Consider the following 27,135-nt stretch of genomic DNA (forward strand, 5'->3'; position numbering starts at 1 on the left):
TGTGCATAGTTCTATTCCCGTCCTGTTTACATCCCCACATGCTTCTAACACGGACTCTTCAGTAGCCATAAATACGATCAGCTCCGAAATTCACATTCCATGCGATCCATTCCCGAAACAGAATTAACGTGAATGACACACTTCCATGTGTTAGTTACAGTTGAACTACTTTTCAAATGGCACCCTATTCCCTATTCCGTAGTAGTGCACTATATAACAAGTAGGGTTCTATGTAGGATGCAGCCTTAGAGTTGGAAACATCTCACTCACAGGAAATAATGTTATTTCTATTTCATTCACCAAGTGTCCCGGAGACATAGCCAAGCATGACTTACAACACGACACCGCCACGACACCGCCACGACACCGCCACGACACCGCCACGACACCGCCACGACACCGCCACGACACCGTCACTACACCGTCACTACACCGCCACGACACCGCCACGACACCGTCACTACACCGCCACGACACCGCCACGACACCGCCACGACACCGCCACGACACCGCCACGACACCGCCACGACACCGCCACGACACCGCCACGACACCGTCACTACACCGCCACGACACCGCCACGACACCGCCACGACACCGCCACGACACCGCCACGACACCGTCACGACACCGCCACGACACCGTCACTACACCGCCACGACACCGCCACGACACCGCCACGACACCGCCACGACACCGCCACGACACCGCCACGACACCGCCACGACACCGTCACTACACCGCCACGACACCGCCACGACACCGCCACGACACCGTCACGACACCGCCACGACACCGCCACGACACCGCCACGACACCGCCACGACACCGTCACGACACCGCCACGACACCGTCACTACACCGCCACGACACCGCCACGACACCGCCACGACACCGCCACGACACCGCCACGACACCGCCACGACACCGTCACTACACCGCCACGACACCGCCACGACACCGCCACGACACCGTCACGACACCGCCACGACACCGCCACGACACCGCCACGACACCGCCACGACACCGCCACGACACCGCCACGACACCGCCACGACACCGCCACGACACCGTCACGACACCGCCACGACACCGCCACGACACCGCCACGACACCGCCACTACACCGTCACGACACCGTCACTACACCGCCACGACACCGCCACTACACCGCCACGACACCGCCACGACACCGCCACTACACCGTCACGACACCGTCACTACACCGCCACGACACCGCCACTACACCGCCACGACACCGCCACTACACCGCCACGACACCGCCACGACACCGTCACGACACCGCCACGACACCGCCACTACACCGCCACGACACCGCCACGACACCGTCACGACACCGTCACTACACTGTCACCCAACCAAAATGATGATTCATACCCCTCCTGCTTTGTCCTCTCCCTTTCTCTAAATGTCAGAATCACAACAACATGTTTCTGCCGTAGTTTATTAGCTTTTCCTGGTAGCAATGACTTAAGTGGCCCAAACTTTTGTGTGTTAGGCAACAGTGGGTATTTGCAAGCTCTGTTGTCATCAAGCCAAGCTATAAATTGACACATTTGGAAGCCACATGTACACTAAATTAGATGAAGCAAGCGCTCGCTCAATCAGACTTGGGTGTAAGTAGTATTTTAAATCTTTCAGCTTTGAGTGTTTGCTAGACTAGAGCCTTGAGTGCCAGATGGGCGGGGCTTGCACTTTTTGGGACAATTCCATCGGCTCCATTGCGCCAGACAAGCTTGACAACTACTATTATAATAAATACTAAATACTGTTTGAACCCAGGACTGCCGCTGTATACAGCAGAAGGAATTCCACTCGACTCCGCTCAATCTTGCTGCTGTGCAGTTTCAAGTTCATTCAATTCTTTCAGCACTGTGGCAATACAGTAATCCATTTGTTAACTGTTCCTCCAAGCAGATGGAAGTGGAAAATAAAATGAATTGTACAAATACACTGTATGTCAGTGATTACCATGACTAACTACTGGCTGGGAGGCGTTGACTGCACATTGCAGGTAGCTCCCTATTCTTCTTGCCTTTATGGGAATTCCTGGACCGAAGATTGAGAGTGTTCATTGAGCGTAATGGTTTCCAGTTGGGGAGGAACTAAGCATCGGTTGAACTGTTTCTCCCATTGAGCTTTATTTTTACCATTGGCTTGCCTTAAAAGTAGTGATGATGGGGGGGGGGATGTATAGTTACATTTCCTTCATAGCTTGTTTTCGATCATCTTTCTATATTTGTAGTAAAAAATAAAAAAAGACATGGTGAGCAATATGTATGGAACATCGAAACTCAATAAAGTATCTATTGCATATCGTATCGGCACCTAAGTATCGGTAGGTCCCTGGCAATTCCCAGCCCTACTTAAAAGCAGTCATTATTTTGGGCTGGCTTTTCCTCTTCGTAGTGTGTCCCGTTTTTATATATTCACCGTGTTGTAATCAGGTTACAAAGAGGATTGTAGCTATCTTTCGCCAAAATCTTTGCCCCATTGTCCCATTCTTGTCATCTTTTATCATGATATCTGATCATTGAATTAAAAAGAACTTACTGGCTTTCAAGAACTGGTATACTGCGCATGCCTAGCAAATCCTTTAAGATCAGTTGTGACGGAGTGAAAAGAGAAAGAAAGCTATCTAGAACTAGATTATTGGGACACATCCACAATCAGAACCTGCTTGTAAATGTACTTAAAGGTGTCACATTCTAACTATTCCCACTGTTTTGAGAGGTAGTTTTGTTCAAGGTGTCACCTTTTAACTCTTCCCCCTTCTTGTAAATGTAGTGAAAAGGTGTCCCCCTCTAACTCTTCCACCATGTAAATGTTGTGAAATGTGTCCCCCTCTAACTCTTCTTCCTTGAAAATGAAATGAAAGGTGTTCCCCTCTAACTCTTCCCCCTCTGTTTGTAGATGTGAATGAGTGTGAAAACAGCCCCTGTTCTAATGGACAGTGTAGGAACACAGCCGGCTCCTTTGCCTGCGAGTGCTCCCCTGGGAGCAAGCTGGACACCACAGGACTCATCTGCATTGGTAAATACACACACACACACACGCACGCACACACGCACGCACGCACGCACGCACGCACACACACACACACACACACACACTGACAACACAACTGACACATACACGCACAGTCTTGTAAAACTAACTTTGTGGGGACACACAATTCAGTTCCATTCAGAATCCTATTTTTCCTAACCCCTAACCTTAACCCTTAACCCTAGACCTAGCTCCGAACCCTAAACCTAGCTCCTAACCCTAAACCTAGCTCCTAACCCTAAAGTTAGCTCCGAACCCTAAACCTAGCTCCTAACCCTAAACCTAGCTCCTAACCCTAAACCTAGCTCCTAACCCTAAACCTAGCTCCTAACCCTAAACCTAGCTCCTAACCCTAAACCTAGCTCCTAACCCTAAACCTAGCTCCTAACCCAAAACCTAGCTCCTAAACCTAACTCTTAATCCTAACCCTAAACCCAATTCTAACCCTAACACTAATTCTAACCTTAACCCTAAACCCCCTAGAAATAACGTTTGACTTTGTTGGGACTAACAAAATGTCCCCAGCTGGTCGAATTTGTGTTCGTTTACTATTCTCGCGGGGACTTCTGGACTAAACACATCCACTGTCAACACAGTAGATGAGATGGTCTTTCTGTGTATATCAAACGAACGCCAATTTATTTTGAAATTGAAGAGAAATCAACCTCTTTCAGGTCAATGGAATGAATAATTCCTGTCTATGTAGAAATTGAATGGAGAATGGTTTTGAAAAAGGCCATTTACAGCTGAAATGCAATGTTCAATTCAATTTCTAAAGTGTAAAATGCAGTTAAACCTACATGCCGCCTATAAATGTCTGTATAAATATACACACTGCATGTACCCTGTGCTTCAATTTTGTTTTTATTTCGGCTAAGTTATGTAACTGTGCACTGCAATTCAGCACTTAGCTGTCAATGTGTACAATATGAACAAAAAAACACTTCCTCCTTTTCCCTCTGGTTCTCTAGTCCACCACCACCCTAAAAAACTGTCATTTTAATCATAGACAGCCTGAAAGGGACCTGTTGGCTGAATATCCAAGATGGCCGCTGCGAGGTCAACATCAACGGCGGCACCCTCAAGTCAGAGTGCTGTGCCACCCTGGGCGCTGCCTGGGGAAGTCCCTGTGAGCAGTGTGAGATAGGTAAGTCACACACATACCTCCAGCTACCCCATAGACAATGATCAGTGGTTTTCAGCTCTGGTCATGGGTAACCTCTTTCTATGTAACATGGCATCCATATTAGGAAGTTGTCAGTTGTCTGATTGAGTGTTGTTTGACCAATGCCGACGTCCTAATATGGATGCAGTAATTATTATATATTTTTTTACCAATTAAATGTAACTTAATGTAATCTAAAATGTAATCTACGTAATCCCCCAAAGGAATTATTTAACATGAGGGGGTCATAAACAATAACTTGTTTGATTTGATTTGATAATGCTGTATACTCCAAGAATGGTTAAAATCTCACCTTTCTTGTAATTTTTTTAAATAAATTGCTGAGGTGTAGTCATTTTTGAGGACACAGTACAAATATGAAATATGCTGTATTATCCTTATATATTTTTTAGATACATATTTGTATATGCTGTATTATCCTTATATATTTTTTAGATACATATTTGTATGTTTAGTGTTAGAGAAAATCTTTTCTAATGGTACTGTATCTTTCGATCAAAACGTCTGTCCCCAACCGCTGTGAACATCATAGAGCTCTAGCTTGGTTTCCTGGATGTGTTTTACGAAATCGCCTTTCGTCTCATATTAATCTTGTCCATTTATGACAATCAGAAAGTGTTTTTTATTTGTTTCAAATCTATTCATTATTTGACATTACTTTGATAAATTTCGCTATAAATCGATCTCTGAATGTGTTAGTGATGAAACCATTCTCTCCTGCTGAGCTACGATGTCAGGATTCCAGGCATGTGCTTTGTAAGTAGTGTTCAGGGTTCCCTATTCAGCCAGGAGTTGGAAGAGCGTATTAAATGGTAGGAGGAACATCCAAGCTTCAAGTAGAGTCAGATTTCACATCCCACGTCACACAGTCCTGTGTTCGTGAGAACCAAGGCTACCGCTCAATGCAAGCCATTTCATTTACAGTGTCCACAGATCGATTTAGAAGCTAAACTGTCGGTCAATCAGAACTGGTACAAGAACCACGCAGGTCCCCTAAACAGGAGACTTTACATCTAAAACTGTTTTAACTGTAACTTTATCATGTTCATTTGGTCTGGTATTTGCATCATTAATTAATAAACACTGGTATTGTTTACGGCCAGTTAAGAGGAAAATAGCAAATGACAAGGTCGACCTGGTTTGTGCTGGGGATTTCTGTATCTGTAGCTCGTACTATAAGTAGGTATACTACTGAACTGTAACACATGAAGGGCCACAGGAACCATTGGCTAAATATTTGAATATGTTGTTATGGGTGACATGGCCTTGGACCTGACTCTGTGTCTAAAGTAAACTGGGGTTAGCAGTCCTTTTTAGATCTTTAATGGAATGGTTTCCCCATGACAGCAGTAGTAAATAGAACTACAAAAACCTGCCATGTTTTTCTTTCATGTGGTCTGACACAATGCCCAGTGCAGTGCATGCTCCAGCACAACTCTCTGCTCGTATCATTTCCCTCACTGAAACAACCTTTACAGTTTAAGCTTTCACCGCCTGCGTCCCAAATGACACCTTATGGGCCCTGGACAAAGTAGTGTACTATATAGAAAATAGGTTGCCATTTGCGACACAACCAAGTTATGTTTTCCTTTTTTTTCTGGCCACACAATCTACCCATAATGCATTTGCCAGCAGTTAGTATAATGAGAATCCAAGCCACAAAAAGCTTTATTTAAAATCGTGTGGTTTTTCATCAGTGTAAGACAAACCCTACCCAATGATGATGTTTTGCTTGTGCTATACCACACATGCCTTGATTTGGGCCGTTTGGGCCATTTACAGCTAATTTAGCGCTTTTAAATCTCAGTGCTTAACTTAGCTTCATAATTCTGTCAGTGAGGATAAGATATAAAAGCCAAATATATAATGTTCCTCTCCTTAGCCCTGACCTGCACCTTATAATCACTTGCATGTGTTACACTGTGAGGCTCTCTCCCCTGTATTAAGCCTACTGGTATTCCAATTCTGTTTGCCGTCATTTTGACCTGAACAGGGTTCCATTAGTCCTTTAATATGGTTGCGTACTATGGCACCCTATTCCCTATGAAGTGCACTACTTTTGACCAGAGCCCTATGTGGGCCCTGGTCAAAAGTAGTGCACTACACAGGGAATAGGGTGTCATTTGAGATGCACACTGTGTTTGCTAGCTTCCACTGTGAAATATGTTCTCTCAGAGTCCCCATAAAGTGTCACCTTTGGCAACAAAATCCATGATTCACAACATTCCCATCCACAACGACATTCCGACCTTTTGCAGATCCCATCTGTTCAAGGGGCTACGCCAGGCCACGAGGAGTCACATGTGAAGGTAAGTCCAACTTCAAGCATCAGCTGTTTTTCAGTGTACAAAACCCATAACCTTTGCTAGGTGTCTCTGCCAATGACAAAGGGTGGAATAAGTTGCAAGGTTCCCCACGGTCTTCAGAGATAGATGGGAGGTGTTTAGGGTAGCTGAAGGCTGGGACTAAAAACAAACAAAAGATAACTAATGTAAAATATACTGTGTCTGTAAAAGGCGAGAGGAGATAAGGTCTTAAGGTCATAGGAGATAAGGTCTTAAGATCAAAAGGAGATAAGGTCTTAAGGTCATAGGATATAAGGTCTTAACGTCATAGGAGATAAGGTGTTAAGGTCATAGGAGATAAGGTCTTAAGGTCATAGGAGATAAGGTCAAAAGGAGATAAGGTCTTAAGGTAATTTAGCATGTCACTTAAAAGAGCCCTAATTTCTTCTCTTCATTGACTCTGACCCATCGATAAGTGGCCCTCTCCATAGCTGTGGGATTGGGGCTATTGGAACTTTCATGTGCCTTACTTATAAACTTGTATGGAATCCGATAATATGAATAAACATGTTAAATTACAAGCCTAGTTTAAGCCAAGGAGAAACCATTGAGCTACACTGGGAGAAAGAGAGCATCCTTCCTGGCTAGTCATGATTGGCTGAGATAATGGTGCATGCCGATGAGTCCTGATTGGTCTGTCATGTCGTAGGCTTCAGTCTGTAACAGAATGGGGGGATTCCCAAATCCTTGCTACCTGGGATTTCCTGAAAAATGTAGCTTTGGACAACTGCAAAAGGGTCGCTCTCAAAAACATTGCTGCCCTGAATTTAGCTCTGTTTAAGTAGAGAGACTACTTAAGCTAAGGCTTAAGAGGGTGTGAACTATGCTGAATTGGTGTAAACAAAGAAGAGCTCTCTAGGAAGTGTGAAATTCTCATTAAAATCTTTCAAAGGGCATTTACTCCTACCTGTCTCTCAAGTGGGATAACATGTTTATCAACTTTCAAAGCAGCATAACTTTCCCATGTAGCAGTCAAAGGCACTGTATCTCTGTGCAAGTGGCATCACTACAGTCCCTGGTTCGAATCCAGGCTGTATCACATCCGGCCGTGATTGGGAGTCCCATAGGGCGGCGCACAATTGGCCCAGCGTCGTACGGGTTTGGTCTTAACTGACTTGCCTAGTTAAATAAAGGTTACATATACAATTTTGATAAACAAATCATGTGCTATAAGCCACAATAGAGAAATACAGACACAAGTGTAAAACATCAGAGTCATTTAGTGCTTATTAAAACAATTTAAAGGAAAATCAGTTATTGGGATAGGAAAAACGTATTAGTATGTGAAGAATGTTTTCCTATTGACAGACACCATCTGATAGTGTAGGGAGTTTCCCCAGTAACAGTTTTGATTGAATAGAATCAAATAGAGCCCATTGCTGAAAGGTCCTATCTAGAACCTAAAAGGGTTCTTCAGCTGTCCCCATAAAACACTTCGAAGAACTCTTTTGGCTCCAGGTAAAACCCTTTTGGTTCCAGGCAGAACCCTTTTGGGTTCCATATAAAACCTTTTCCACAGAGGGTTCTACCTGGAACCAAAAATGATTATCCTATGGGGGAAGCCAAAGTAACCTTTTGGAACCCTTTTTTCTATGGGTGTATACTATAATGGTAGCAAATGCCTTGTGAAACAAATAAAGATTTCACCTCTGCACCTTTTGTCTCTCTCTGCTTGCCGTAGATGTGAACGAGTGCGTGGTCTTCCCAGGTGTGTGTCCCAATGGGTACTGTGTAAACACCAAGGGCTCCTTCAAGTGCCAGTGTCCTGACGTTCTCACACTGGACTCCAGTGGCCGAGTGTGTGTGGGTGAGTGGACAAGACACTAAGGTTGCAAAATTCCTGAAACTTTCCCAAATTTCTCAGTTTTTTCCGAAATCCTGTTTGGAGTATTTCTGGAATAAGCTGTGAGGGAATCTTCCAACCTGGACTTCTTCAACTGAGATATAACAATTTAAAAAAAGGATTTTAGGAAATGATTGGAGTTCTGCAACCTTAACAGACACAGTGATCCAATGAGTTGAAATATTCTCTTGGCCAGTTTCCAAGACAACACATTAAACCTAGTCCTGGACCGAAGAGCTATTTCAATGGAAATTCTCCATTGAGCATGCTTTTAAGCCCAGGGTTAGGTCAAATCGTTGTCCCGGAAACCTCCCCTCTGTTTATTTCTCACATTTTTGCAATGTGTAACTCTTTGGCCAAGGAGGTGACTGAGAATTGTTGTTTGAAGCCCTAGAGGAGGGTTGTTGAGTAAGTTGCTTGTGTTGTGTTATCTGTATTGGTTAATGAAAGAAACTCCAGGGAATTGACAGCTTTCTGTAAATAAAGTCTGCTAAGAAAATAGACCATATAATAACTATACTGAACAAAAATATAAATACAACATGCAACAATTTCAAAGATTTTACTGAGATACATTTCATTTAAGGAAAGCAGTCAATTGAAATAAATTCATGAGGCCATAATCTATGGATTTCACATGACTGGGAATACAGATATGTATCTGCTGGTCACAGATACCTTAAAAAAAAAAAGTAGGGCCGTGGATCAGAAATCCAGTCAGTGTCTGGTGTGACCACCATTTGCCTGAAGGCCAAATCAAACGAAACGCAAATGAGCATTGCGTCCCGTAGATGCGAGAAAAATAGACTTGCTTTCTAATTTGAAGCGCACGGCGCTTTTGACGGCGTTGGCGCTTGCGGCCCGTCTGTTCGCTGTCATTCACTCCAGTGCATTCTAATTCCAGCGTGTACACGCTCATTCACTCATTGTTTGATTTGGCCGTCATGCAGCGCGACACGTCTCCTTCACATACAGTAGAGTTGATCAGGCTGTTGACTGTGGTCTGTGGAATGTTGTCCCACTCCTCTTCAATGGCTGTGCGAAGTTGCTGGATGTTGTCAGGAACTGGATCAAGCTGTCATACACGTCGAGCCAGGGCATCCCAAACATGCTCAACGGGTGAGTATGCAGGTCATGGAAGAAATGGGACATTTTCAGCTTCCAGGAATTGTGTACAGATCCTTGCGACATGGGGCCCTGCATTATCATGCTGAAACATGAGCGGTGGATGAATGGCACAACAATGGGCCTCAGGATCTCGTCACGATATCTCTGTGCATTCAAATTGCCATATCTAAAATGCAATTGTTTTCATTGTCCGTAGCTTATACCATAACCCCACCTCCACCATGGGGCACTCTGTTTACAACGTTGACATCAGCAAACTGCTCGCCCACATGACGCCATACACGTGGTCTGTGGTTGGACGTACTGCCAAATTTTCTAAACCAACTTTTTTTATGGTAGAGAAATGATCAAATCAAATTCTCTGGCAACAACTCTGGTGGATATTCCTACCAGACAAGTCTGACCTCAAAACATAAATGGAAATATCAAAGCCTGTAACAGTACCTTAATGTAAAGGATTCCTTAATGTAAAGGGTACCTTAATGTAAAGGATTCCTTAATGTAAAGTGTTACCTTAATGTAAAGGATTCTTTAACGTAAAGTGTTACCTTAATGTAAAGGATTCCTTAATGTAAAGGATTCCTTAATGTAAAGGATTCCTTAATGTAAAGTGTACCTTAATGTAAAGGATTCCTTAATGTAAAGTGTTACCTTAATGTAAAGGATTCTTTAATGTAAAGTGTTACCTTAATGTAAAGGATTCCTTAATGTAAAGTGTTACCTTAATGTAAAGGATTCTTTAACGTAAAGTGTACCTTAATGTAAAGGATTCCTTAATGTAAAGTGTTACCTTCATGTAAAGGCTACCTTCATGTAAAGTGTTACCTTAATGTAAAGTGTTACCTTAATGTAAAGGGTACCTTAATGTAAATGATTCCTTCATGTAAATGTCACGCCCTGACCTTAGTTATCTAAGTTTTCTTTATTATTTTGGTTAGGTCAGGGTGTGACAAGGGTGTGTATGCTTGTTTTGGCTTGTCTAGGGTTTTGTATTTCTAGGGGTTTTGTAGGTCTAGGTATATGTAAGTCTATTGTGGCCTGAATTGGTTCCCAATCAGAGGCAGCTGTTTATCGTTGTTTCTAATTGGGGATCCTATTTAGGTTGCCATTTTCCCTTTTGGTTTTGTGGGTTCTTGTCTATGTGTAGTTGCCTGTTCAGCACTCTTTGTATAGCGTCACGGTTCGTTTTGTTGTTTTATTCAGTGTTCATTCTTAAAATATAGAGAATGTACGCATACCACGCTGCGCCTTGGTCTCCTCCCTACGACGGCCGTGATAGTAAAGGATTCCTTAATGTAAAGTGTTACCTTAATGTAAAGTGTTACCTTAATGTAAAGTGTTACCTTAATGTAAAGTGTTACCTTAATGTAAATGATTCCTTAATGCAAAGGATTCCTTAATGTAAAGTGTACCTTAATGTAAAGGATTCCTTAATGTAAAGTGTACCTTAATGTAAAGGATTCCTTAATGTAAAGTGTTACCTTAATGTAAAGTGTTACCTTAATGTAAAGTGTACCTTAATGTAAAGTGTACCTTAATGTAAAGTGTACCTTAATGTAAAGGATTCCTTAATGGTAAAGGGTACCTTAATGTAAAGTGTTACCTTAATGTAAAGGACTCCTTACTGTAAAGGATTCCTTAATGTAAAGTGTTACCTTAATGTAAAGGATTCCTTAATGTAAAGTGTACCTTAATGTAAAGGATTCTTTAATGTAAAGTGTTACCTTCATGTAAAGGCTACCTTCATGTACAGTGTACCTTCATGTAAAGTGTTATCTTGTTAGGATCCCATGGATTTATTTTTGTATGTATTGACTGCTATGGATGAACTATAAACGTAAACTCTACTGTATCTGACAGACGTGCGGTCTGAGCACTGTTACCTGACGTGGGAAGAGGACTCGTGTGCCAAGCCCGTGCCCGGCCGTTTCCGCATGGACGCCTGTTGCTGCACGATGGGCGCCGCCTGGGGGAAGGAGTGCGAGGCGTGCCCCCTGCCTGGCACTTCCGAGTATGATGCCCTCTGCCCCCGAGGCCCAGGCTTCGCCAACCGAGGAGACGTCCTCACCGGAAGGCCCTTCTATAAAGGTGAGGGAGTAGGGTTGCAATATCTTGGTTGTTTCCCAAAATTCCCAGGTTTTCCCAGAAATCCAGGTAGTTAGTGTCACTCCTCAATATTACATAATTTAGCAAACAGATAACAGGAAGTAAGGATAGGAAGTAAGACTAGGTAGTGATTAATATGCATCTGGTAGTAGGAAGTAAGACTAGGCAGTGATTAATATGTGTCTTTGTTATAATAGAAATCGGATCATTTTGTGGACGTGTCTCTCTTTGACAGACATCAATGAGTGTAAGGTGTTCCCCAGCATGTGTGTCCATGGCAAGTGTCGCAACACCATAGGCAGTTTCAGGTGCCACTGCGCCGGAGGATTTTCCCTCGACACGGAAGAGCGCAACTGTACAGGTGAGACAATGACCACATTTATGTGTGTCCCGTTATTATGGATAGAAATGAATCTGTTAATACAGTTTGTCCCGTTATTATGGATAGAAATTAATCTGTTAATACAGTTTGTCCCGTTATTATGGATAGAAATTAATCTGTTAATACAGTTTGTCCCGTTATTATGGATAGAAATTAATCTGTTAATACAGTTTGTCCCGTTATTATGGATAGAAATTAATCTGTTAATACAGTTTGTCCCGTTATTATGGATAGAAATTAATCTGTTAATACAGTTTGTCCCGATTGCGTGAACATTTTTCTCAAAATAGGGATCACTTTTGCAAAACAGTTAACACAGCCCACCAAACTGAAGTGTGTTTGCGTAAAGCACTAACAAAACATCAAAACCTTAAAATACCTGTCACAAAATTAAACAAAACGGTATAATTTGTCATCGAATGAGAATATTTATTTAGCTAAATTAACTAACATATGTTCTCGAAGTGTATTTATCGTGTGCACAGTTTACAGCAGGTATAAATAATGCGGCGAAACGCTTACTTGCAAGCTCCCTCCACAGTGCAGTACAAATATCAATGTCAATATAACATCTGTTCTGCTGTCCTCTGTGTGTTCAGACATAGATGAGTGTCGTATCTCTCCGGACCTGTGTGGCCAAGGGGTCTGTGTCAACACTCCGGGTAGTTTTGAGTGTGAGTGCTCCGAGGGCTATGAGAGTGGCTTCATGATGATGAAGAACTGCATGGGTGAGTCCAACCTCTCTCTCTCTTTCTCTTCCTCACCATACAGTCTCTCTCTCTTTCTCTCTCTCTCTCTCTCTCGCTCTCTCTTTCTCACTATACAGTCTCTCTCTCTCTCTCTCTCTCTCTCTCTCTTTCTCACTATACAGTCTCTCTCTCTCTCTCTCTCTCTTTCTCTCTCTCTCGCTCTTTCTCTCTCTCTCTCTCTTTCTCACTATACAGTCTCTCTCTCTCTCTTCCTCTCTCTCTCTTCCTCTCTCTCTCTTCCTCTCTCTCTCTTCCTCTCTCTGATTCCTCTCTCTACAGTATCTCATCTCTCTCTCTTCCTCTTTAGAGTCTCTCGCTCTCAATTCAATTTAATTCAAAGGGATTTATTGGCATGGGAAACATGTTTACATTGCTAAAGCAAGTCAAATAGATAATAAACAAAAGTGAAATGAACAATAAACATTACACTCACAAAAGTTTCAAAGGAATTGAGACATTTCAAATGATCATATTATGGCTATGTACAGTGTTATAACGATGTGCAAATAGTTAAAGTACAAAAGGGAAATTGAATAAACTGTCCGAGTGGCGCAGCAGTCTAAGGCACTGCATCGCTACAGTCCCTGGTTTGAATCCAGGCTGTATCACCTCCGGCTGTGATTGGGAGTCCCATAGGGCGGCGCACAATTGGCCCAGCGTCGTTCGGGTTTGACCGGGGTAGGCCGTCATTGTAAATAAGAATTTGTTCTTAACTGACTTGCCTAGTTAAATAAAGGATAGATAAAAATTGTAATAAAAATATGGGTTGTATTTAGAATGGTGTTTGTTCTTCACTGGTTGCCCTTTTCTTGTGGCAACAGGTCACAAATCTTGCTGCTGTGATGGCACACTGTGGTATTTCACTCAGTAGATATGGGAGTTTATCAAAATTCGAATTTGTTGTTGGTCTGTGTAATCTGAGGGAAGTATGTGTCTCTAATATGGTCATACATTGGGCAGGAGGTTAGAAAGTGCAGCTCAGTTTCCATCTCATTTTGTGGGCAGTGTGCAAATAGCCTGTCTTCTCTTGAGAGCCAGGTCTGCCTACGACGGCCTCTCTCAATAGCAAGGCTATGCTCACTGAGTCTATACATAGTTAAAGCTTTCCTTAATTTTTATGTCAGTCACAGTGGTCAGGTTTTCTGCCATTGTGTACTCTCTGTTTAGGGCCAAATAGCCTTCTAGTTTGCTCTGTTAAAAAATATATATATTTCCACTGTGTGTTGTCATGACTTGATTGGGTCTAATTGTGTTGCTGTCCTTGTGCTCTGTTGGATCTGTTTGTGAACAGAGCTCCAGGACCAGCTTGCTTAGGGGACTCTTCTCTAGGTTAATCTCTCTGCAGGTGGTAGCTTTGTTAAGGAAGATTTGAAAATTGCTTCCTTTTAGGTGCTTGTAGAATTTAACAGCTCTTTTCTGGATTTTGATAATTAGGGGGTATCGGCCTAATTATTTTCTGCATGCATTATTTGGTGTTTTACGTTGCATACTGAGGATGTTTTTGCAGAGTTCTGCATGTGTAGTCTCAATTTGGTGTTTGTTCCATTTTGTGAATTATTGGTTGGTGAGCAGATCCCAGACCTCACAACCATAAATGGCAATGGGTTCTATAACTGTTTCAAGTATTTTTAGCCAGATCCTAATTGGGATGTCGAGTTTTATGTTCCTTTTGATGGCGTAGAAGGCTCTCTCTCTCTCTCTCTCTCTCTCTCTCTACAGTATCTCTCTCTCTTCGTCTCTCTACAGTCTCTCTCTCTGTAACGGTCCTGACCTGTTTTATGTTGTTTTTGTATGTGTTTATGGTCAGGGCGTGTGTTTTGGGTGAGCAGTCTATGTTTTGTATTTCTAGGTTGGGTTTTGTGTTCGGCCTGGTATGATTCTCAATTAGAGACAGGTGTGTATCGTTTGTCTCTAATTGAGAGTCATACTAAGGCAGCCAGGGTTTCACTGGGGTTTTGTGGGTGTTTGTTCCTGTGTCCACACATGGACGGTTGAAGGTTAGTCACGTTTGTTGTTTTGTAGTTTTGTAGTGTCTTGTTTGCTGTTTTCATTAAAAGATGGCTTATTTCCCTCAATCCGCATCTTGGTCCTATCCATGCTCCTTCTCGTCTAAGGGGGAGAACAACAATGACTGCCTTTACAGAAACACCCACCTAACAGGACCAAGCGGATTGAGGAGAGAGAAAAGGAACTAAGGCACTGGACACAGGAGGAATGGTCTTGGGAGATCATGGACGGAAAGGGACCCTGGGGAAGGGTTGGAGAGAATCGCCGCTCTCGGGAGGAGAGGAAGGCAGCCACAGCCCAGGAGCGCTGGTATGAGGAGGCAGCACATAGGAGAGGCCGGAAGCCAGAGAGGCTCACCCAAAAATTTCTTGGGGGGAGGCTAAAGGGGAGTGTGGCGAAGCCGGGTTGGATACCTGAGCCAACTCCCCGGGCTTGCCGTGGAGTAAGAGGGCGTCGTACTGGTCAGACACCGTGTTATGCGGTAAAGCGCACGGTGTCCCCAGTACGCGTGCTTAGCCCAGTGCGGGCTATTCCACCTTGCCGCACTGGGAGGGCTAGGTTGGGCATCGAGCCGAGTGCCATGAAGCCGGCCCAACGTATCTGGTCTCCAGTACGTCTCCTCGGGCCGGCGTACATGGCACCAGCCTTACAGGTGGTGTCCCCGGTTCGCCTGCATAGCCCAGTGCGGGCTATTCCACCTCGCCGCACTGGCAGGGCTACGGGGACCATTCAACCTGGTAAGGTTGGGGAGGCTCGGTGCTCAAGAGCACGTGTCCTCCTTCACGGTCCGGTATATCCGGCGCCACCTTCCCACCCCAGCTCAGTACCACCAGTGCCTACACCACGCACCAGGCTTCCAGTGCATCTCCAGAGCCCTGTTCCTCTTCCACGCACTCTCCCTATGGTGCGTGTCTCCAGCCCGGTACCTCCAGTTCCGGTACCACGCACCAGGCCTAGAGTGCGCCACGAGAGTCCAGTGTGCCCAGTTCCTGTTCCCCGCACTCGCCTTGAGGTGCGTGCCCTCAGCCCGGTACCTCCAGTTCCGGTACCACGCACCAGGCCTATAGTGCGTCTCAGCCGGCCAGAGTCTGCCGTCTGCCTAGCGCCAGAGCCGTCCTGCCATGACCAGCCGGAGCCGTCCTGCCATGACCAGCCGGAGCCGTCATGCCATGACCAGCCGGAGCCGTCCTGCCATGACCAGCCGGAGCCGTCCTGCCATGACCAGCCGGAGCCGTCCTGCCATGACCTGCCGGAGCCGTCCTGCCATGACCTGCCGGAGCCGTCCTGCCATGACCTGCCGGAGCCGTCCAGCCAGGACCTGCCGGAGCCGTCCAGCCAGGACCTGCCGGAGCCGTCCAGCCAGGACCTGCCGGAGCCGTCCAGCCAGGACCTGCCGGAGCCGTCCAGCCAGGACCTGCCGGAGCCGTCCAGCCAGGACCTGCCGGAGCCGTCCAGCCAGGACCTGCCGGAGTCCCTCAGCCCGGACCTGCCGGAGTCCCTCAGCCCGGACCTGCCGGAGTCCCTCAGCCCGGACCTGCCGGAGTCCCTCAGCCCGGACCTGCCGGAGTCCCTCAGCCCGGACCTGCCGGAGTCCCTCAGCCCGGACCTGCCGGAGTCCCTCAGCCCGGACCTGCCGGAGTCCCTCAGCCCGGACCTGCCGGAGTCCCTCAGCCAGGACCTGCCGGAGTCCCTCAGCCAGGACCTGCCGGAGTCCCTCAGCCAGGACCTGCCGGAGTCCCTCAGCCAGGACCTGCCGGAGTCCCTCAGCCAGGACCTGCCGGAGTCCCTCAGCCAGGACCTGCCGGAGTCCCTCAGCCAGGACCTGCCGGAGTCCCTCAGCCAGGACCTGCCGGAGTCCCTCAGCCAGGACCTGCCGGAGTCCCTCAGCCAGGACCTGCCGGAGTCCCTCAGCCAGGACCTGCCGGAGTCCCTCAGCCAGGACCTGCCGGAGTCCCTCAGCCAGGACCTGCCGCCCCTTATCCCGGTGCCGCCCCTTATCCCGGTGCCGCCCCTTATCCCGGTGCCGCCCCTTATCCCGGTGCTGCACCTTCATTTAGGTGGTGTTAGTGGGAGGGTGGTCATTGGGAGGGGGATAAAGAAGCGGGGATTGATTATGGTGGGGTGGGGACCTCGCCCTCAGCCTGAGCCACCACCGTGGTCAACTGCCCACCCAGACCCTCCCCTGGACTTTGTGCTGGTGCGCCCGGCGTTCGCACCTTGAGGGGGGGGTTCTGTAACGGTCCTGACCTGTTTTATGTTGTTTTTGTATGTGTTTATGGTCAGGGCGTGTGTTTTGGGTGGGCAGTCTATGTTTGTATTTCTAGGTTGGGTTTTGTGTTCGGCCTGGTATGATTCTCAATTAGAGACAGGTGTGTATCGTTTGTCTCTAATTGAGAGTCATACTAAGGCAGCCAGGGTTTCACTGGGGTTTTGTGGGTGTTTGTTCCTGTGTCCACACATGGACGGTTGAAGGTTAGTCACGTTTGTTGTTTTGTAGTGTCTTGTTTGCTGTTTTCATTAAAAGATGGCTTATTTCCCTCAATCCGCATCTTGGTCCTATCCATGCTCCTTCTCGTCTAAGGGGGAGAACAACAATGACTGCCTTTACACTCTCTCTCTCTCTCTCTCTCTCTCTCTCTCTCTCTTCCTCTCTCTACAGTATCTCTCTCTTTGCCTCTCTACAGTCTCTCTCTCTCTCTCTCTCTCTCTCTCTCTTCCTCTCTCTACAGTATCTCTCTCTCTTCGTCTCTCTACAGTCTCTCTCTCTCTCTCTCTCTCTTCCTCTCACTACAGTATCTCTCTGGGTGTTTCTCAAAATTCCTACTACCATGCCCTGAGCCACGCAAATTGGAGCACGGGAGGGTTGGAGTATGAGTCCAAATCAAAGCATGAGTCCAAATTAAGAAACGGAGCACGAAGGGCACTTCTTTATGCATATTTTGAAGCAAGCTTCCAACGGAAAGTATGCAAAAAAATATGACGCAGCCTCATAAAAAATTATGAAACATTTCTTGAAATCAATGGCGGCTATTATTTGAGCTGACTCTAGGTGTTTCTCAATATGCATTCTGACGTGCTCTACACTCTCATGCTCCAAGTGCATTCTCCGACGACGTTCTCTTGAGTACGTTCTTGTTAGTGAACCGTCGTCCAGCCAGGACAATGGCAATAGAGACGAAAGAAGATATACATAAAGCAAACGTTTTACTTCATAACTATCAGCTAGATTTATGTCCCTACTACAGTCCCTGGTTCGATTTCAGCCTGTATCACATCCGGCCGAGATTGGGAGTCCCACAGGGTGACGCACAGCGTCGTCCGGGTTTGGCCGGGGTAGGGCCGTCATTGTAAATAAGAATTTGTTCTTAACTGACTTGCCTAGTTAAACAAAGGGTAAATAAATACATATGTGAATCGTAATAATGTACTGTAGCTAACCAGAAAGTTTAACAGGCAAAAAGGACCTAATAATAGTAAAGCCCCCTTTACTGGCTGAAATAGCCAACCAATCAGCCTGTTACCAGCCATTAGTAAACTTTTGGAAAAAAATGGTGTTTGACCAGCCTTGGCGACATCTAATAGGGATCCTTAATAAATACAAAATACAAATAATAAGTCAATAGGGCTAACTGAATATCTACTACTATTAGCTAGCCAGATAGCCACGAAGAATTGTTAACTAGCTACCCATAAAGAATTGACATCTATCTATTAGGTAGCGGAATGACTTTTGTTTTCCTCCAGGCCTGAGGGCACACATTTTCTAGTAGACTTAAACTGAAGATGTAGCAATATCGTCTGCTAATTTTCCATCCAAGTTGTGAGATCCCACTGGTTGGTCATTGTTGATAGACAACAATCATTTTTTCACCTCTTCCACACTTACTTTACGGAATTAAGAATTACAATTCTTGTCTTTCATAATTTTTTGGTCAGATACAGTTGAAGTCGGAAGTTTACATACACTTATGTTGGATTCATTAAAACTCGTTTTGCAACCACTCCACACATTTCTTGTTAACAAACTATAGTTTTGTCAAGTCGGTTAGGATATGTACTTTGTGCATGAAAAGTAATTTTTCCAACAGTTTACAGACAGATTATTTCACTTATAATTCACTGTGTAACAAGTCCAGTGAAAAACAATCCAGGAGAAGTTTACATAAAATAAGTTGACCGTGCCTTTAAACAGCTTGGAAAATTCCAGAAATATATGTCATAGCTTGAGAATCTTCTGATAGGCTAATTGACATAATTTGAGTCAATTGGAGGTGTACCTGTGGATGTATTTCAAGGATGTGTACAGTAGTGTAAGCGTTTGTCGCTGGCATGTCATGCCTAAATTTGAAAAAATCATTAAAGTTGTTGGCAATATCAGTGTGTTTTGTGATGAATGATTCATCTGGTTCAGTGAATGATGGAGCGGAGTTTGCCTTTTTTCCCAAAATTTCCTTTAAGGTGTTCCAAAGCTTTTAACTATTTTTTTAAATGTAATTTATCTTTGTTTCATAGTGTAGTTTCTTCTTCTTTTTATTCAATTTAGTCACATGATTTCTCAATTTGCAGTACATTTTCCAATCGGTTGTACAGCCAGACCTATTTGCCATTTCTTTTGCCTCATCCCTCTCAACAAAATAATTTTTCAATTCCTCATCAACCAAGGGGATTTAACAGATGTTACAGTCATTTTATTAATGGGTACGTGCTTATTAGTAACTGGAATAAACAATTTCATAAATGTGTCAAGTGCAGCTTCTGGTTGCTCCTCATTACACTCCACAGCCCAACAAATATTCTTTACATCAACAACATCGGAATCACTACAAAACTTATTGTATGACCTCTTATACACTTTATTAGGCCCAGCCTTTGGAACTTTGGTTTTCCTAGATATGGCTACTATATTGTGATCACTACATCCGATGGATTTGGATACTGCTTTTAAACAAATTTCTGCAGCACTGGTAAAGATGTGATCAATACATGTTGATGATCTCATTCCTGTGCTGTTTGTAACGACCCTGGTAGGTTGATTTATAACCTGAACCAGGTTGCAGGCACTGGTTAGTTTGAAGCTTTCTCTTGAGTGGACAGCCTGATGAAAGCCAGTCAATATTTAAATCACCCAGAAAATATACCTCTACTGATATCACATACATTATCAAGCATTTCACACATGTTATCCATATACTGACTTTTAGCACTTGGTGGTCTATAGCAGCTTCCCACCAGAATGGGCTTAGGTGAGGCAGATGAACCTGTAGCCATATTACTTCAACAGTATTTAACATGAGATCCTCTCTAGTCTTTACAAGAATGTGGTTCTGAATATAAACAGCAACACCTCCACCATTGGCATTTCTGTCTTTTCTCTAAATGTTATAACCGTGTATTGCTACCTCTGTATCATCAAAGGTATTATCAAAGTGAGTTTCAGAGATAGTCAGAATATGAATGTCATCTGTTACTAGCAAGTTATTGATTTCATTAACCTTGTTTCTTAAGCTACATATGTTAATGTGAGCTATTTTTAACACTTTTCTGGGATGCTTGATTGTTTTCATTGCTTTACTGGGAAGCTTAGCAGAGGTAGACATGCTCGGGTTATTTATGTTAGTACAGGGTGAGCTGCACACAGTGGACTTCCTGCCAGGGCAAACCACCTCAGTGATAACAGTATAACTCTGGTTCATAGGCATATGATTACTGCATACAATAGCTGTAGGATCAGCAGAGGTATTCAGGTCAGTAAGAGGAACATAGATTAGGTTACTTACGTTGTGTCGTCCAGCTCCCCTGGGATAATGTGCATTGGCTGAAGCATTATGACAACTCAGCGTCACAAAAGTCTGCTGAACCGTTCATGCCACCATTTATGGGGGAGGGGGGGGGGCAGTTGGCCAGATATTATGGGGTGTTTGTTAGTGTCAAGTAGTGACCCAATCAGTTCTTTAAAATCCACCTATAGCTGTTCTGAGCTGCCCTTCATAATGTCATTCGACCCCACATGAACCATGACAGTATCAGCCCCCGGTGACTGACACACAGCCTCAGGAAGCAACCTTGGTGATATCCTGAACTTTGACCCCACATGAACCATGACAGTATCAGCCCCCGGTGACTGACACACAGCCTCAGGAAGCAACCTAGTGATATTCTTTACTTTTTGCCCCAGGTACAGATATATGCCTAACCATCAAACTCCCTATCACAATCGCTGGAATGATCCGGCCTCTGCCGTGTCTCTTGATGCAGATTGCGAGGCCAGAGCCACAGAACTCACCTGAGAAGAGGGCTGCTGAGACGCCGGTTGCGTGCAGCCCACAACAGCCAAAGGGTCAGAGCTCTGATCCAGAGAGCACAGGCCCAGTGGAAGAGGGCTGTTGAGACGCCGGTTGCGTGCAGCCCACAACAGCCAAAGGGTCAGAGCTCTGATCCAGAGAGCACAGGCCCAGTGGAAGAGGGCTGCTGAGACGCCGGTTGCGTGCAGCCCACAACAGCCAAAGGGTCAGAGCTCTGATCCAGAGAGCACAGGCCCAGTGGAAGGGGGGTGCGGTTGTCCAGGCTGTACCCAGGCAGTTGATTGACTAGGACAGTTAGCTAGAGGGGCATCCACAGCCATGGAGGGAACACCCAAGTCCCCGGCAGAAGACAGCTGTTACAGGGGCTCAAAGGGATTTTGAAATTCTTAAGTCCGGACGCGGGTGGAAGAAGGCAGAAGCGCCGAGAATAATTCTCCTTTTTTTCTGGTTCCGACACACATCCATTTACACTCACCTAGAGTCCAACAATGAGCAGCCATTTTCTGGTTCAAGCTAGTAGAGGGGTGCAAATGTATCATAGTCCAGGAAGGTCCCATTATCATCCTCTTGGATGTTTTGATAGGAAGCATTTAAAGATGCCGATAGTCTCATAGAATCCTTATTCCGTTCAAGGCGCTGTGTAAAATGTTTTTCTTCATGAAGAGTAATAATCCTTTCTTTAGCTGCATCAAAAGTTCAATACATTTTTCACAAATGAAGGAATCCATCAGACCTTTCCCCGTAACTACGAACATGTTGCAGATTATACACTTAGTCCCCAGCAGATTCAAAGGAGTTGTCACTGCTAAACGCCGACAGTCCAAGAGAACAAACATTTCCCGGCTCTGCCAGGGACGTAGATGCTCTCTCCATGGCCGTGGACGCCCCCCATCAGCCCCCACACAACTGTGTTGTTGTCTGTCTCTCGTTGAATGTGAAGAGAAGCGCAGGAGGGCGGGTGATGGCTGGGTCGGTTGTCAATGGCATGTTGCCGGCTGTTCTATAGAGAGTGTTGTATGAGTTGAGCTCTTGGTAGCCTAGCTCGGTTGTTGGTATCTAGCTACTAAAGCGTCCGGGGTGAAAAAGTTGAGCGAGGGAAAAAACTAAGACCTTGGTAAATGTATTAAACGCAGAGTTTTAAAACTGTTATTAAAAGTAAAAAACATAAAGTTTGGCAGGTAGCCAACTCGCAACACGACAATGCGGAAGTGTGACGTTTGGAAGTGTGACGTGGTGTGCTTGCGTTCTACGGTACAAAGGCAGGTAAACATGCCAAAATAAACACAGCATATATTTATTCACGTATCAAGATCAAATATTGTAGCGAGACATATGAAATGTGAATAGGCCACATTTCATTCCGAAGTCAAAGTGTATTTTCTCTCGCTTCAGATCAGATAATAGCCAACATTGATTTCAATACATTTTGCAGCGTTTTTTATGTGGTGGCGTCGTATTTCTTTGCATCCTTTCCGTTGAAGTTTGCATCGATGCATGCTTCAAAATATGTACAAACTGAGTACGCATTTCAGAAGTACTCTCCGTGCTCCGTTTCGCATACTTTGATTTGGACTCATACTGCATCCTTCCCATGCTCTATTTTGCATGTTCGGGGGCACCGTAGAATGCATTTTGAGAAATACTACAACTTTGGAATGAAATGAGGCCTATTCACATGTCATATGTTGCCTGACTACAATATTTTATCTTTATACGTTAATAAATACATGCTGTGTTAATTTTGGCATGTTTACCTGCCTGCCTAGGTACCATAGATCGCAAGCCCATAATAAGTCAATATGACTAACTGACTAGCTACTAGTACTTTTATCAACAACAAAAAAGTACTGTTAGCTAGCCAAATAGCCACAAATAATTGTTAGCTAGCTACCCATGAAGAATTGACATCTATCTGGCATAAGACTAGTTTTAGCTCATTTTTGCCTGTTAAACTATCTGGTTAAATACATTATTTAGATTCACATAAAGCTAGCTGATACTTATGAAGTAAAACAGTTGCTTTTTATCTTGTTTCGTCTCTATTGCCATTGTTGTCCTGGTTGGAAGACGGTTCAGTGAATGGGTAAGTCCATAGTAAGTCAATAGGGTTAACTGGCTAGTTAGCCACAAAGAATTGGTAGCTACCCACGCAGAATGTACATCTACCCTGCATAACATTTGTTTTAGGTCATTTTTTCCTGTTTAACTAGCTGGCTAGCTAGATTATTACGATTCACCTATCTAGCTGATAATTATGAAGTGAAACGTTTGCTTTGTGTATATCTTGTTTTGTCTATTGTGTCCATTGTCCTGGCTGGAAGAAAGTTCAGTAAACGGGGAGGTGAAGCGTGACGTAATACAGTAAGGGGAGTGTGAGTGCTACATTAAACAAATGTATTGTTTAATGCATTCTCCACACTCTAGTCCTCACGAGAACGTACTCGAGAGAACGTGGTGGGATAATCCACTCGTAGCATGAGAGTGTGGAGCACGGTGGTGTCTCTCTATCTCTGCTTCCTGTTAACTCAGTATGGAATCACCTGAAACACAACAAAAATAACATATATTCACGTTCTTCGACAAAACTAAATCTAAAAAGTGAGCATTTGGAGACAGTGGTCAGGTAAACAAAACCAAAGCATAGAATGCTGTATTACCTTGTCCATAGACTGCTTCTAGGCATGTGTAATACTACTAAAGCATATGTAGATGGTAAAAAGTTAACATCTGCAGCGCAGTAAAAACATTTGCATCGTCAAGGCATGTTTCAAAGTCACTTTTTTGGGGGGGGGGGGGCAGAACTGTGGATAAATATATATATATATATATATATATATATATATATATATATATATATATATATATATACCTCATCAATTTGAAAGGAATGGGGCAGTCCTATTCCTTTCATATTTTTATTGAACCGATAAGACAGTAGAGAGGAATAGGAGGGGATTGAGTCAGTGAACCGGTTTCGAACCGACTCTGGCATATATGGTACTGGGGTCCATGGCACTAACCACTGGACCACACAGGCAATGTGTACAATGTGTTTTTTTTTTTTGAATAATAAGTGTTGGTGACATGTTAGGGAGTTTCTCTGTCATCCCGTGTGTTACTAATACTGAATTACCTGTTGTGTGTATGTTCTCTCAGACATAGACGAGTGTGAGCGGGACCCGTCCCTGTGTCGTGGGGGGTCTTGTGAGAACACAGAGGGCAGCTACGAGTGTGTTTGCCCCCGGGGACACCAGCTCACTGCGGACGGGGCAGTGTGCGAGGGTGAGTAAGCAAATACTTACAAATACTGAACATGTAACAAATACTGAGCAAAAAAATAGACAGACCAAATGAACACACAACAGTTACTGAACATTTTAACTAATGTTTGTTACTTTACAATAATGTGCCAAATCCCAGTCTATATCATAAACATCATGACAAAATACTCAACAACATAGGGTTTTTATCAACAGCATGCAGGGTTCTTCTCATTAGACATGTATGGTTCTTCTCAACAACATGCAGGGTTCTTCTCAACAACATGCAGGGTTCTTCTCATTAGACATGTATGGTTCTTCTCAACAACATGCAGGGTTCTTCTCAACAACATGCAGGGTTCTTCTCATTAGACATGCAGGGTTCTTCTCAACAACATGCAGGGTTCTTCTCAACAACATGCAGGGTTCTTCTCATTAGACATGTATGGTTCTTCTCAACAACATGCAGGGTTCTTCTCAACAACATGCAGGGTTCTTCTCATTAGACATGTATGGTTCTTCTCAACAACATGCAGGGTTCTTCTCAACAACATGCAGGGTTCTTCTCATTAGACATGTATGGTTCTTCTCAACAACATGCAGGGTTCTTCTCAACAACATGCAGGGTTCTTCTCATTAGACATGCAGGGTTCTTCTCAACAACATGCAGGGTTCTTCTCAACAACATGCAGGGTTCTTCTCATTAGACATGTATGGTTCTTCTCAACAACATGCAGGGTTCTTCTCAACAACATGCAGGGTTCTTCTCATTAGACATGTATGGTTCTTCTCAACAACATGCAGGGTTCTTCTCAACAACATGCAGGGTTCTTCTCATTAGACATGCAGGGTTCTTCTCAACAACATGCAGGGTTCTTCTCAACAACATGCAGGGTTCTTCTCATTAGACATGTATGGTTCTTCTCAACAACATGCAGGGTTCTTCTCATTAGACATGTATGGTTCTTCTCAACAACATGCAGGGTTCTTCTCAACAACATGCAGGGTTCTTCTCATTAGACATGTATGGTTCTTCTCAACAACATGCAGGGTTCTTCTCAACAACATGCAGGGTTCTTCTCATTAGACATGTATGGTTCTTCTCAACAACATGCAGGGTTCTTCTCAACAACATGCAGGGTTCTTCTCATTAGACATGCAGGGTTCTTCTCAACAACATGCAGGGTTCTTCTCAACAACATGCAGGGTTCTTCTCATTAGACATGCAGGGTTCTTCTCAACAACATGCAGGGTTCTTCTCAACAACATGCAGGGTTCTTCTCATTAGACATGCAGGGTTCTTCTCAACAACATGCAGGGTTCTTCTCAACAACATGCAGGGTTCTTCTCATTAGACATGCAGGGTTCTTCTCAACAACATGCAGGGTTCTTCTCATTAGACATGTAGGGTTCATCTCATTCGACATGTAGGGTTCTTCTCAACAACATGCAGGGTTCTTCTCATTAGACGTGCAGGGTTCTTCTCAACAACATGCAGGGTTCTTCTCAACAACATGCAGGGTTCTTCTCAACAACATGCAGGGTTCTTCTCATTAGACATGCAGGGTTCTTCTCATTAGACATGCAGGGTTCTTCTCATTAGACGTGCAGGGTTCTTCTCATTAGACGTGTAGGGTTCTTCTCATTAGACATGCAGGGTTCTTCTCATTAGACATGCAGGGTTCTTCTCATTAGACATGCAGGGTTCTTCTCATTAGACGTGCAGGGTTCTTCTCATTAGACGTGTAGGGTTCTTCTCATTAGACGTGTAGGGTTCTTCGCATTAGACATGCAGGGTTCTTCTCATTAGACATGTAGGGTTCTTCTCAACAACATGCAGGGTTCTTCTCATTGGACATGCATGGTTATAATCAGTGGTTGGAACCAAAATTATTTTCCAATCGTTTCATTCTGAACAGAAGCACATTTGTTTTTGTTCTGTTACACTGTTGCGACCAGCAAAATAAGGTTCAGAACCCCAAAAAATGACCGGTTCCTTTAACTGCTTTTTACATTTACCTCATTGAACTTCTTCACCAATCAGTGAGGACAGAGCAGGCAAGATATCAGAACTCAGGATAAGACCCAGATGCAGACAGCTAGAGTCACAGATGTTTATCAACCCAAACAGGGGGCAGGCAAAAGACAGGTCAAAGGCAGGCTGAGGTCCGTAATCCAGGGCAGAGTCAATAACGTACCGAACAACAGGCAGGCTCGGGGTCAGGACAGGCAGAGGTTCGTAATAGGGTCAGAGTTAGGCAGGTACAGAATGGCAGGCAGGCTTGGGGTCAGGACAGGCAGAGGTTCGTAATAGGGTCAGAGTTAGGCAGGTACAGAATGGCAGGCAGGCTTGGGGTCAGGGCAAGCAGAATGGCCAGAACCGGGGAAACTAGGAAACAGAACTTGAGAAAGCAGGGAGACGGAAAAACAACCTGGTAAGACCTGACAAGACAAGACATCCTGACAACAGACAGAGAACACAGGTATAAATACACAGGGGATAATGAGGAAGATGAGTGACACCTGGAGGGGGGGTGGAGACAAGCACAAAGACAGGTGAAACAGATCAGGGTGTGACACAAGCTAGTTTTTTTACGTGCGTGATGGACAGACAAGTGTAGCCTATGGCGTAAGATGCGACTGACATTTTTCTCTTGGGGAGAGAGGGTTGAGGAGGAGGCTTGAAGCGTTCGGTATCTTGTTATGACATACATTATCTGAATTAGGCCCACTGAGTTATATCTACAGAGGTACGGCAT

The 27,135-nt window shown here is 44.5% G+C and overlaps 1 protein-coding gene across 2 annotated transcripts in view; it reads left to right on the forward strand.

Annotated features, from left to right (window-relative positions):
• LOC129819047 (fibrillin-2-like) overlaps positions 1-27,135 on the forward strand; it is a 241,054-nt gene that overhangs the window by 101,678 nt on the left and 112,241 nt on the right. For both annotated transcript variants that reach the window (XM_055875554.1, XM_055875555.1), the window contains exons 20-27: positions 2,934-3,053; positions 4,078-4,215; positions 6,513-6,563; positions 8,281-8,406; positions 11,431-11,658; positions 11,912-12,037; positions 12,658-12,786; positions 24,273-24,398. In XM_055875554.1, the coding sequence (XP_055731529.1) occupies positions 2,934-3,053; positions 4,078-4,215; positions 6,513-6,563; positions 8,281-8,406; positions 11,431-11,658; positions 11,912-12,037; positions 12,658-12,786; positions 24,273-24,398 (1,044 nt within the window). The remainder of the gene's footprint in view (positions 1-2,933; positions 3,054-4,077; positions 4,216-6,512; positions 6,564-8,280; positions 8,407-11,430; positions 11,659-11,911; positions 12,038-12,657; positions 12,787-24,272; positions 24,399-27,135) is intronic.

The sequence above is a fragment of the Salvelinus fontinalis genome, chromosome 21 (genome assembly GCF_029448725.1).
Source record: "Salvelinus fontinalis isolate EN_2023a chromosome 21, ASM2944872v1, whole genome shotgun sequence".
Taxonomy (NCBI): Eukaryota; Metazoa; Chordata; class Actinopteri; order Salmoniformes; family Salmonidae; genus Salvelinus; species Salvelinus fontinalis.